This window comes from Microcaecilia unicolor, chromosome 2 (genome assembly GCF_901765095.1).
Source record: "Microcaecilia unicolor chromosome 2, aMicUni1.1, whole genome shotgun sequence".
Taxonomy (NCBI): domain Eukaryota; kingdom Metazoa; phylum Chordata; class Amphibia; order Gymnophiona; family Siphonopidae; genus Microcaecilia; species Microcaecilia unicolor.
This window is the reverse complement of record NC_044032.1, coordinates 229,891,437-229,904,980: the sequence shown is the minus strand read 5'-3', so window position 1 is coordinate 229,904,980 and position 13,544 is coordinate 229,891,437. Positions and strand designations below refer to the sequence as shown.

General features: G+C 44.1%; 1 protein-coding gene across 1 annotated transcript in view; it reads left to right on the top strand.

The window, feature by feature from the left end:
* Window positions 1-13,544, top strand: part of SUSD1 (sushi domain containing 1) — a 326,856-nt gene that overhangs the window by 6,545 nt on the left and 306,767 nt on the right. The window contains exons 2-3 of the mRNA XM_030191973.1: window positions 12,737-12,859; window positions 13,332-13,487. Coding sequence (XP_030047833.1) covers window positions 12,737-12,859; window positions 13,332-13,487 — 279 coding nt within the window. The remainder of the gene's footprint in view (window positions 1-12,736; window positions 12,860-13,331; window positions 13,488-13,544) is intronic.

Genomic DNA, 13,544 nt, shown 5'->3' with positions numbered 1-13,544 from the left:
GGGGGGGGGGGGGTAGGGGCTTGGGTGATGCGCCGAGGGGGGAGGGGAGGGTCACTGGACATGGGTGGCTGGAGGGGGGCAGGGGGAGGGGAGGGTCGGTGGACATGGGTGGCTGCAGGGGAAGAGGAGGGTCACTGGACATGGATGGCTGCAGGGGGGGCAGGGAAGAGGGAGGTGGGGAGGGGGTCCTGAGACCAGATGGGTGGCTGCAGGGGAGGGCAGGGGAGACAGAAGGGATGCTGTGGGGGGGCAGGGGGAGAGGAGGGTCGCTGGACATGGGTGGCTACAGGGGGGGGCAAGGGGAAAGGAGAGGAGGGTCGTTGGACATAGGTGGCTGCAGGGGAGCAGGGGAGAGGAGGGTCGCTGGACATGGGTAGCTGCAGGGAGAGAGGAGGGTTGCTGGACATGGGTGGCTGCAGGGGGAGCAGGGGAGAGAAGAGGGCTGCTGCACATGCGTGACTGCAGGGGTAGAGGAGGGTTGGTGGGGAGGGGGTCCAGAGACCAAATGGGTGGCTGCAGGGGGGGCAGGGGAGACAGGAAGGACGCTGCGGGGGGGGGGGGGGGAATTACCTTGCTAGCACCCGTTTCATTGCCTACCGAAACGGGCCTTTTATACTAGTAAATAATATTGTTGTAAAGGTATACCATATAAGTTCATTAATGGGTAGAATGTTGTTGCTAAAGAGAATTTGGGAAATAGACCTGTATCGGCCAATTCAACATTAACCTTCAGTTCAGCATTAAACCAAATGGAGGACTCTAGGAAAGAGGTACTAGGAAACTAAAATATTTTTACATTCTTTAATTGTAAAAACAGTGGCTTTGATTAAGCAAAAATGATCAGGATAATAACATTTACCCATTGAGAGGAAAAGGGGGAGATGACATGGATAAGTCAGTTTTGATTCAAAAGAGCTATCTTGAGTGATCGGATGTTTGATACCTTTAAACAGCTTGAGGTTTGATACCAGTAAACAGTTTGAGACATTCCAAAGGCTAGGTGGTATGTTTTAAAATCAGGTAGATTGATACCACCATTCAGTTTATTCATTTTTAGTTTCTGAAGGACTATGAGAGGTTAATTTTTCCAGTGAAAGTTTGAAATGTTTTTTTAATATAAATTGGAAAAGAAAGCAAAGAGGATCATACCAAATATAAATATTCAACTTAGGAGCAAGCACCATTTTGATTGCCTCAGCTCTACCCCACCATGAGAGATATAATGGGGACCATTTATCAAAAGTGGAAATGGTTATAGAAATTAAAGAGGAGGCATTTAGTTCAATGGTTTTATTAACTGTATTACTGTATCATATGCCTAGATATTTCATTTTGTGAGGCTCCTATTGAAAGGGAATTGTGAAAACGGATGTTTAAAAACATGAGGTGTAAGTGGCATAACATCAGATTTGCTCCAGTTAATTTTATTTGGAGGCACAGCTTAAGATTTTAGGGAGTCCATGTATGCGTGTAAGGCTTGTGGTTCATCAAATGAACGAGTTGAGTTGTTGATGGTGACTCTCATCCTCGCGGGATAGTATGATCCAAATTGTGCTCCTGCATGTATAAGACGTCCTCTCAAAGTAAGGAATTTCTTACATTTGTGAGCCATTGTTTTGCTTAAGATAGGGAATATTAACACCTTCATGATGTGTAAGAGGACTTTTAGTTTGGCTTTTTGCAAGATGGCATCTTTAACAATTTCAGTACAAATGGTCTGGGGAGTTTCAGGTTGTCTAAGCGCAGACTTCACTTACCTAGGAACCAAATGGTGAAACTCCTTACCACCGAAAATAAGAAACATACAGGAATATACTAGATTCCGCAAAATGCTCAAATCATTCTTGTTCAAACAAACCCTCACAAAGAACAACCATATCTGAAACATAGTAACATAGTAACATAGTAGATGACGGCAGAAAAAGACCTGCACGGTCCATCCAGTCTGCCCAACAAGATAAACTCACATGTGCTACTTTTTGTGTATACCTTACCTTGATTTGTACCTGTCCTTTTCCGCGCACAGACCGTATAAGTCTGCCCAGCACTATCCCCGCCTCCCAACCACCAGCCCCGCCTCCCACCACCGGTTCTGGCACAGACCGTATAAGTCTGCCCAGCACTATCCCTGCCTCCCAACCACCAGCCCCGCCTCCCACCACCGGTTCTGGCACAGACCGTATGTCTGCCCAGCACTATCCCCGCCTCCCAACCACCAGCCCCGCCTCCCACCACCGGCTCTGGCACAGACCGTATAAGTCTGCCCAGCACCATCTCCGTCTCCCGCCACCGGCTTTGCCACCCAATCTCGTCTAAGCTCTTTAGGATCCATTCCTTCTGAGACGAGATTGGGTGGCAAAGCCGGTGGCGGGAGACGGAGATGGTGCTGGGCAGACTTAAACTAATTATTTCCTGAATTGGTTATTACTCTATTTACGATTAGCCTTCTCTTTGCTTCATGCACTCTTTCTCATTCATAATAGATTTTCTAAATGTTAAATATCCATAGTTATCTCAGTATGTTTATGATTTTGTATTATAAAATTGGATTCTTACAACAAATTACTTTCTTATGCATTATTCTTTGTTATGTATCCTATACTGTTTCTTGTAAGCCACATTGAACTCAAACTTGTTTGGGATAATGTGGGATATAAATGTCACAAATAAATAAATAATAAATAATCCAAATATTCAAAGCTGGGGCCATGTCCGGGTACCGCATAGATTCACCAGTTTGGTATATATGGTATAACAAGTTTTAATAAACTAAAATAAACTATGCAGGTCAGTCAGCTGCCAACTAGTAAGTTATGTGAATGCTGGCTGATATACTGCCTTTTGTGTGATCCTATCTGCCCAGTTAGCAATATTGTGGGGTACAAATGCAGCAAATAAATATAGACACAGGCAGTGAATATGATTGACTCCTCTGACTCCACTCACCTTCCACCTTGGTACTAACCACACAGTACTGTAGCATTGAGAGGGGATAATTCAGCTCACTGCAGAGTTCAGTGTTGCTGAATATCCGGGGACAACCCACTGAGTGGGATTTAAGCAGGCAAGAGCCTCTCCTGTTGAATATCTATCCCCTAGTGTACCTGTAATGTATTTTGCCTTCTGCTTTGCAGTTCAGTTCAACTCAATCCAGTAGATCCTTTTAGTTTAGCCTAGTATGCAGTTTCAAAAGAACTTTCACTTCAATTTATTTTGTATTTGTATGCCACGATGTCTAGTGGATCATTCTGTACAGCTTAAAAAAACATACATTTTCAAATAAAAAAAATAAGATAAACAAGTGTAATCCCCTGGTCAATTGAGTTTGGAAATTTCCTCAGGGAATTACTAGCCTGCTGTAGAACTCTCCAGAGTTACTGGGGGGAGGGAGAACAACAGCAGTAGGTGGGAGTGGAGCCCAGCACAGAGGAAGGTTTAGGAGAGAGAGTGATAATGGGTGTCATAGTTGGGGTGGAGTTGGAAGGTGAAAAAAATGATAGGATTAGTGAGTTCATAGTCTTTGGTTGCCTTTACCCTTTATATCCACTAAAGACTCCAGAACTTATGAAAAATCTTTTACTTTATTAACAATAAATATCAATCATTCACACACCATTTACCATTTACATACATTGGGTTATCCTACTTGGACATTCACACGCTACTGCCTTCCATCCATATACATAAACACAGTGTATAGCAATCGGTATCTCTCTCAAGACAAATACATCTAATCATAAACAAATTTTAGTCTGATACCGAATAGTCAGTCATTGGTTTCATAATGGACGCTAGTTCTATAAATGAAAACTTGCATATGATCTCATATCCAATGTTCCGTTGTAGCTACAACGGCTTTGTAAACGTTGTAGCAGATATATATGAGATTGGACCATTCCACCAACCACGGAGATGTTTCTTAATGAGGGCAAATGTCACTGCAGATGTCCAAGCCCACAAAAAGTGGAGGCTAGAAGCGAGTATCCAAGTGTGAAAACATCAATGTACCGGTCCCTCAATGTACCGGTTCCTCAATGCTGATCGGCATTTCGTCTCCTTCATCAGGAGGAACCACAGCTGCAACAACATTAATAACCATTACCTACTATATATTCCTATCCATTTAACCCTAATTTTATATATAAATCTTTTAAATAACACTTTACCCTTGCCAGGACCTGTGATGAGAGGGGGTGTCCTGTCCTGGACTGGCCCATTAACCTAAGGCTGGATAAAGAGGAGGTTTTTGCCAATAAAAGTATTAACTAAAGTGTGAAGAGTGCTCTGGGTGGGTAGAAAGGGTCAACCCAGCCTGGGTACATAATAGAAAAAGCCTGTTTGGTGCCAGAAGCAGCTGCTCGAAGGTGTGCACCTCTGTAGGAAGAACAGAGAGGGAGGTCTGGTCCCGAGAGGGTTTGGTGGCTGGGGAAAAGCCTGGTGGGACAGCTTACCGCAGTGATGGGCAACCTTTTGAGCTTGGTGTGTCAAAATTCGCCAAAAAACCGAGCATAACTTGGGTGGTGTGTCACTTCGAGAAAAAACCCATAATTTCACGATATTTATAGTTTAAATAACAAAAATGTATAATTGTAATATATAACTGTATTTAATAAACCAAAACTAATTATTTAACTTACCTGCTTAGTGACTTCTTTGTTCATCTGTCAGTCGGTTTCTTTTGTTGGTCTTGATATTATTTAACTTGTGTGGGGTGCCGTGAACTAAGATAAGTGAGGGGGAGGGGGAATTCTTTAACTAACCTGTTATCAATAGAAATCAAACAAAATAAAACATGGAAAAGAAAATAAGATGATACCTTTTTTATTGGACATAACTTAATACATTTCTTGATTAGCTTTCAAAGGTTGCCCTTCTTCGTCAGCTAATCAAGAAATGTATTAAGTTATGTCCAATAAAAAAGGTATCATCTTATTTTCTTTTCCATGTTTTATTTTGTTTGATTTCTATTGATAACCTTAAGAGTGGACTAACACAGCTACCACACTCCTTAACTAACCTGGAAAGGAAAGAAAGAAGAACAGCAGCAGTAGCAGCAGCAGGGTGAGACTTAGAAAATGAAAATCAGCTCACACTGCACATAATTCTCTGGAAGGTTTTCAGTAGATTGTCTTTCTTTCAGAGAACTATGCACCCCTCCCCCCAGACTGAGAAATGCCTGCTCTGTTAAATCATGGCATAACCTGCTGTTATATTACTTATATTTATCCCAAACAATTTATCATGGGAGCCCATTCTTAAGAATCTTACCTCACTGTTATGGCGGCGGCTAAGCAAGGGGCAGGCAGGGCACAAGAGAAGAGTCAGAAGACAGAGACCAGACCATCCCGCTGCAGCCTCGTGCTCTCGTCGACTCACGATTATTATGGCAGTGGCTGAAGAGAAGGCGGCAGGCTGCAGACAGTAGAAGTAAGCCGCTGCGCCTGCGTGAAGCGTGCAGTGCGTGCAGGATTATCACCAGCTGATGCTGAGCATGCAGGCGCTGGCTGGCACGCACACGAGCACAGACGCTGCCTCTAGCCTGCCTGCGTCGCTGTCGCGCGTGCATCAGAGCAGAGGAGTTAAGAAGGTGAGGTGGTCGCGTGCTCATCGGAGGATTCTGTCGGGGAGTGCGGGGCGGATTTCAGCATTCCCTTGATTTGTCGAGAAACCTGGACAAATCAAGGAAATGCTGAAATCCGCCACGTGTCAGCAAAAATGGCACGCGTGTCAGTGCTGACACGCGTGTCATAGGTTCGCCATCAGGGGCTTACCGCTACAAGAATGGGAAGCACAGCCTTGGATTGTTTTGGAAGAAAGGATGTCTATTGGAGGACTGGTGGTGCTATAAATATGTAAATACCCTAGGATTATAAGAGACTGCTAATTTAATGAATTGTATTTCTACCGTTAGCTGAGGCTGGAACTACCGCCGGAACCTGCGTTCAGCCGGCGGTAGCTCCAGATTAGCATGCGATAAGCCCGTGTTGGGCTTACTGGCGTTTTGTAAAAGGGCCCCTTAAAATGCATTTTTTAAAGCTAACATTTCCTGGTCTGTTAACTGAGGACTCTTGATTATTTCCTCATGTCACTCTGAAATGGGGGACCGTGTGGGTGTTCAGTCTGTGCTTGGTTTCTGTCCTATTTTGATATGATGTTCCTTTCCTAATCAAGTGTTAGTTTGTTTTGTAAGCCGCCTTGATTTGCATTTGTGAAAAAGGTGGTTTTTAGTAATTTTTAATAAACATAAACACATTTTTATAGCATACTGTTTCCCACCATAATATCCCTTTGCCAGCCTCCTAAAAATGATCTGGAGGTGATTACACCTCAAAAAACTCCTCCCATTTTCTTTTGATTATAGCTCTGAAACTTGGCATTCTCAAACACATTCCAGGGCGGGGCTGTGTCAAGGGTCTCTGGTGCCCCCCTGCAGACTATGTTGGCGCCCCCCCCCCCCCCCCCCCCCCCCCCCGCTTCTTCATTAGAAGTTTTTCGGTTGCTACCTGTCTTTCCTTTAGACTGAAAACTACAGGCTCAGCCAGACATGACAAAAGGGTCTACCACACCCTTCAGTGTCAAGCATATACTAGAAAACTGTAAATTAGCTGACACAGGAAAGCAGTTTAAAAAAATAAACACAATTCGTGCTGTTTCTTAACACTGCTCTCCAGAGAAAGCACTGCCTTTATAAAGAGGCTTTTCAGTGGAACTTTTATTATAAACTATTAGCATAATTAGGAATGGCCAGCCCTTGTAACTGCAGAGAGCTTTGATTATGCATGTTCCTGTCTTTGTTACCGGGGTCTCTTCATCTCATTTACACCATCTGACCTCGCTGGCTTACTGGGAGCCCAGTCTCTTGGAGTAGAAGAACTGCTGGCTTTTTTTTTTCTTCCAGAGATTATATCAGCCAGCACCATCCATGGCAGGCTGCAAAGCGGGCACTTGCAGCAGAAGCAGCCGCCTCCAATCCCCACCCCCGATCGGGTCTGCCTTCAGTACAGCGGGGTCTGCCCTGCTTGTAAAACAAGTAAATCTCTTCTATTCATCGTCATTGGGCCTCACTGTGTCCCACCCTCGTGGAAATAGGAAGTTACTTCAGAGGAGGGCGGGACACAGTGAGGCCCGATGACGACGACAAGGAGAAGAAGAGATTTACTTGTTTTACAAGCAGGGCAGACGCGAGGCGCTGCCTGCAACTCGGCTTCACAAAACTTAAACCCCCAAGCAGTATGGTGGGGCAGCACCGCAGTGGCACCCTTGAAGGCAGGCGCCCCCCTGCGGTGCTTACCCCACTTACCGTGTTGGCACGGCCCTGTTCCAGGGCATCTGCCACTGTGGAGTTTATTCTAGTGTAGAGAAATTATACCTCAGCAGCACAGTGGCATGGTCAGAAATATACAGTTGACCTAGTGGATGCTTGGAATGCCCTCCTGCGGGAGGTGGTGGAAATGAAAACGGTAACAGAATTCAAGCACGCGTGGGATAAACATAAAGGAATCCTGTTCAGAAGGAATGGATCCTAAGGAGCTTAGCCGAGATTGGGTGGCAGAGCTGGTGGCGGGAGGCGGGGATAGTGCTGAGCAGACTTATACGGTCTGTGCCAGAGCCGGTGGTGGGAGGCGGGGCTGGTGGTTGGGAGGCGGGGATAGTGCTGGGCAGACTTATACGGTCTGTGCCCTGAAAAGGACAGGTACAAATCAAGGTAAGGTATACACAAAAAGTAGCACATATGAGTTCATCTTGCTGGGCAGACTGGATGGACCATGCAGGTCTTTTTCTGCCGTCATCTACTATGTTACTATTTCAACAGTAATGCTTTTGAAAAAAAGTAACTGCCTATCAGAATATACTCCAGTCTGTTCTGATTGGCATGTACTTGTACTATCCCCCAAATTCTATATATTGTGCCTTAATTTCCACATGGAAATCGAAGTGTATTTTATAACAATGCATGTACCTTAATTGGTTAACTAGCCAATCAGTGCTGTTAATTGGATGTTAATAAGCAATTAGCACTAATTGGCATTAAGATTTATGCGCACAACTCGCTAAGTGTATTCTGTAATGTAGTATGTGTAAATTCTCTAAGTTGAATATTTGAAAAGGGTACGTGGCCATGGGCAGGGCATGGATATTTCTAAAATCTATTGTGACTCTGGGCAAGTCACTTAACCCTCCATTGCCCTTGGTACAAAATAAGCACCTGAATATATGTAAACCACTTTGAATGTAGTTGCAAAAAACCTCAGAAAGGCGGTATATCAAGTCCCATTTCCCTTCCCTAGAATACACCCGCTCTACAACTAATTTAGGTGCCCGGATTTATGCCAAGTAAAACATGGCCTAAATGGACGTGACCAAATTTGGTCGCGTGGAAAGGCACTCTGCGTATTCTATATACTGTGCAGAAATTTAAGCCTATTTTATAAAATTTAGGCGTACTTTAGAGAATACTCCTTGGTGTATTTTTTTACCGAGTGGATTTTTCTGGCGCCATATATAGAATCTAGCCCTATGTGAATATAATCCTCACTTGGACAGAAAACTCCACATATATGGAGGGGCATAATCGAACGAAAACGTCTATCTCCGTGGGCGTTTATCTCCGAGAACGGGTCCGTGAAGGGGCGGACCGAACCGTATTTTCGCAAAAAATAGACGTCCATGTTTTATTCGACAATTTGTGAGCTGGGCGTTTTTGTTTTTCAGCGATAATGGAAAATGAAAGCGCCCAGCTCAAAAACGAATAAATCCAAGGCATTTGTTCGTGGGAGGGGCCAGGATTCGTAGTGCACTGGCCCCCCTCACATGCCAGGACACCAACCGGGCACCCTAGGGGGCACTTTTACAAAAACACAAAAAAAGGTAAAAGAGCTCCCAGGTGCATAGCACCCTTCCCTTGTGTGTTGAGCCCCCCAAATCCCCCTCAAAACCCACTGCCCACAAGTCTACACCATTACTATAGCTCTAAGGGGTGAAGGGGGGCACCTACATGTGGGTACAGTGGGTTTGGGGGGTTGGACGACTAATAAGCATTAAGCAGCACAATTGTAACAGGTAGGTGGGGATGGGCCTGGGTCCACCTGCCTGAAGTCCACTGCACCCCCTAACAACTGCTCCAGGGACCTGCATACTGCTGCCAGGGAGGTGGGTATGACATTTGATGGTGAAAATAAAAAGTTGTGAAACATCATTTTTTTGTGGTGGGAGGGGGTTAGTGACCACTGGGGGAGTCAGGGGAGGTCATCCCCGATTCCCTCTGGGGGTAATCTGGTCATTTAGGGCACTTTTTGGGGCCTTATTCGTGAAAAAACAGGGTCCAGGAAAAGTGCCCTAAATTCTAGCATACTTTTTTTCCATTATCGGCGAAAGGCGCCCATCTCTGTTCGGGTGATAAGCATGCCCCAGTCCCGCCTTCACCACACCTCCGACATGCCCCCGTCAACTTTGTACGCTTCCGCGATGGAGTGCAGTTGAAAACGTCCAAGTTCGGCTTTCGATTATACCGCGTTATTCGTTTTTGTGAGATAAACGTCCATCTCCCGATTTAGGTCGGAACTTGGGCGTTTTTCTCGTTTGATTATAAGCAGGATAGTGAGTCAGTTTTTGCATGAAGAACAGTTTGGGCTGATTATCCCTAACCATTAGAGGATCTCCACACTATTAAGATCTCTGTCATAACAATCACACTTGAGGAAGCCTTAATCAAATTATGAAGTAACTAAAAAAAAGATTATTCATAAGTGTTAGAGGTGTACACTGAAACTAGTACCAATGGCGCCCTCCAAAATTCCTCTTGCACTATGATCCATCTTCCTTTTGTATCCCTGATCACCTCCTGCTCATTAAAGGAAATAATTTTGTGAATAATAGTCACCTCTGCCGTCCTCACACTGGAGCTGATGTGTGGGAACAATAGCCCATTTGCCCCCTCTTTAATTTGTTATGCCTTGTAGGATTTGAACATGTTTCTTACAGTAAAGCTATCCCAATACTCTGTCTCAAGGCTGTAAATACCTTTCCCCCCTTTCTTTTATTGGGGGAGCCTAGCTGTTCCACATTCCATGTAATTATTTAATCCTTCTCCATTTTGAAATTCCTCAACCGTTCTCTCAGATATCTTCTGTTTGGGTGATAAAATAGGCATAATTTTAAACATCTACCCAGTTACTGAGACTTCTTTGCTTTTGTGACAAACATTTGCAGACTCACAATAGAATAACCCTATCCTAGCCTAGAACACATGCAGGCTCATTTTCGAAAGAGGACGCCATCTTTCGACACAAATTGGAAGATGGGCGTCCTTCTCACAGGGCCGTCCAAATCTGTATAATTGAAAGCCGATATTGGACATCCCCAACTGCTTTCCGTCGCAGGGATGGCCAAAGTTCAAGGGGGCGTATCGGAGGCATAGCAAAGGCGGGACTTGGGCGTGCCTAACACATGGATGTCCTTAACCCATAATGGACAAAAAAAAGGGTGTCCCTGACGAGCACTTGGACAACTTTACCTGGTCGTGTTTTTCTTACGACCAAGGCCAAAAAGGTGGCCGAACTGACCAGATGACCAACAGAGAGAATCGGGGATAACCTCCCCTTACTCCCCCAGTGGTCACTAACCCCCTCCCACCCTCAAAAAATATCTTTAAAAGTATTTTGTGTCAGCCTGTATTCCAGCCTCAGATGTCATACTCAGGTCCATCATAGCAGTATGCAGGTACCTGGAGCAGTTTTAGTGGGTGCAGTGTACTTCAGGCAGGCGGTTCCAGGTCCATCCCCCTTCCTACTTGTTACGTTTGTGGAGGAAACAGCGAGCCCTCCAAAACCCACCAGAAACCCACTGTACCCACATCTAGGTGCCTCCCTTCACCCATAGGGGCTATGGTAGTGGTGTACAGTTGGGGGTAGTGGGTTTTAGGGGGTTTTGGGGGGGCTCAGCACACAAGGTAAGGGAGCTATGTTCCTGGGAGCATTTTATGAACTCCACTGCAGTGCCCCCTAGGGTGCCCGGTTGGTGTCCTAGCATGTCAGGGGGACCAGTGCACTAGAAATGCTGGCTGCTCCCACGACCAAAGGGCTTGCATTTGGTCGTTTCTGAGATGGGCGTCCTTGGTTCCCATTATCTCCGAAAATCAGAAACGTCCAAGTCTAGGAATGACCATCTCTAAAGATGACCAAAATTTCAAGATTTGGGCGTCCCCGACCGTATTATCAAAACGAAAGATGGATGTCCATTTTGTTTCGATAATACAGGTTTCCCCGCCCCTCCATCGGGATGTTTTGCGAGGATGTCCTGAACACAACTTGGGCGTCCCTTTCGATTATGCCCCTCATGGTGTCCCACTTCCCTCCATCCCTTCTCACCCATTTACTTCTCTCCCAGCATCTTCCATCCATCCAGCTTCCTTCAGATATCCAGATCTGTCCAGAGTTTTAGAAGATTATGGGAAAATAAAACAATTTTCAGGAGAACATAATAGTCATTCTTATTAAACATCTATCCGGTCAATATTCAGCCGCCACTGAGACTTCTTTGCATATTATTGTCCATATTCATCTCACTTTGCTGAAGATCTCTTTGGTTGCAGAGTTGAGCCTCCACTGAGATTTCTTCGCATATTATTGTACCCATTCACCTCACTGTAACCGTTGCTCCTCTAATGATGTAAACCGAACTGAACCCTAAATGGGATATTAGTGGTACTTAAGACCTAAATTGAATTGAACTTTGCTGAAGATCTCTTTGGTTGTACAGTTGAGGAGACAAGTGGTGATATTTTGCAATAGTCCAAATACGCTATGACCTCTATCAATATTTGTACTGAAAACCTCTGAGCCCCCCTCAGGTAAGATGGATGTACAAATGCTTAGTGCCACCAAAGTACAGTTCTCATTCTTGGCCTTCTCTGGACAGCCCACAGCTGTTTGTTATTGCTGTGATTTTCCCAGTCTTCCAGTTTAGCTGTCAAGACTTTTTCTGTCTCAAGGTTTTCTGTTCACATGAACGACTTGGTCAGAAATTCTGCTTGCTCTTCAATCCACAAGCCCAAATCAGCAAAACCATGTTTTTGCTCAAAGATTAAGGCCTTGACTTCTAGCACACTCACTGTAATGTGTCTCTGTAGCTCTGAATTTAGTTCTGTTAGCCTCTTTCTCCTATTGACTTGAGTGATTATTGATCCATTGTGTTTCTGCTTCTCAATCACATCGGCATGTGCATTCTCCAGCACCGAATCAGAAGAGGCAAGTTGCAATGACCAAGCAGCATCTGATATTGCCTCCTCCTTACCAGGATGAAATTATGTTTTAAAATTGCTCGGATTCCTGCAGGTTGTCATTGTTATAATCATGCTTTCACCATTTGGAACAGTGCATTATGTGTAGGAATGGAACATAGTTTATCGGGATTGAAATTATGTGCATGTTCTCTTCTCAGAGCTCTGTAATCACACTGCCATTCTACAGGGGTCGTTACTTCCTTTTTCCCTTCCCAACTTTTCAGAATTCGACCTGTTAGTGTGATGCAAAAATGACCAGAAGTTCACTGTGACCAAGTTACGCACTTGTGACTGTAATTGAGCTCCTAGAACAAAGGCCAGGGAGCAGTATATTCTTTACTACAGTATGTGTAATTGCCAGTATATTTTATTTCTCAAAGCAGAAGGCCTTTCAGCCCATTGTGATTTTTTTTCACTCTGTCCAACTATCTTAAAATATTCTTTTGTCTAAAACAGCTACTTTACTGGTTGACGTGTGTACCACATGCCATAAGAATGCCACATGTCAGCAGAAGGATGGTAAAAATGTCTGTATCTGCAATTATGGGCTTGTTGGAAATGGAAGGACTTTCTGTCAGGGTAAGTTAAATTGCTAGTCTTAGAACATATTTGCAGCAATTTTGCAGTTTCTTTTGATGTAAGAACTTAAATGTACACGTGTGATATGTTCTGTCAAAACTTTAGCAACACTACTGGTGGGTCATTATTTTTATTTTACATTCTGTCCTAGGATGTATTCGTATCAAAATCTGACATACAGTAGTAGCAGTCTTGATATACAGTTTTGTTTCTAAAATTGCTTTTCAGCATTATTTACAAACAAAAGTATTGCTTAAGATTGACCATTTGATGATATTTTCAGAACAGTAAGTGGAATTGGTCCATATAAAGTTATACATGAATATTCAGTGGCAGCACTTAACTTGGATACTACTGCTAAATATATGTATAACTTTACATGGAGGTCGTATAGAGGTATCTTTGTTTATATAGCACTACACTAAATACAAGCTTCATTATGTCATTAATTTATTTGCTTGTATCCCCTCAGATAAAGATGAGTGCCAGATTGGGGCCAACAAAATCTGTGGTGAGCACACAGCATGCCATAACACATATGGAAGTTTTTATTGCATATGTCTTGAAGGCTACCGTCCATCCAATGACAATGAGACGTTTATTCCCAATGATGGCACTTTCTGTACAGGTAAGTTATTTTAGTTAAACCATCAGGCTTATTTTCGAAAGTGATTGCCAGGCATCT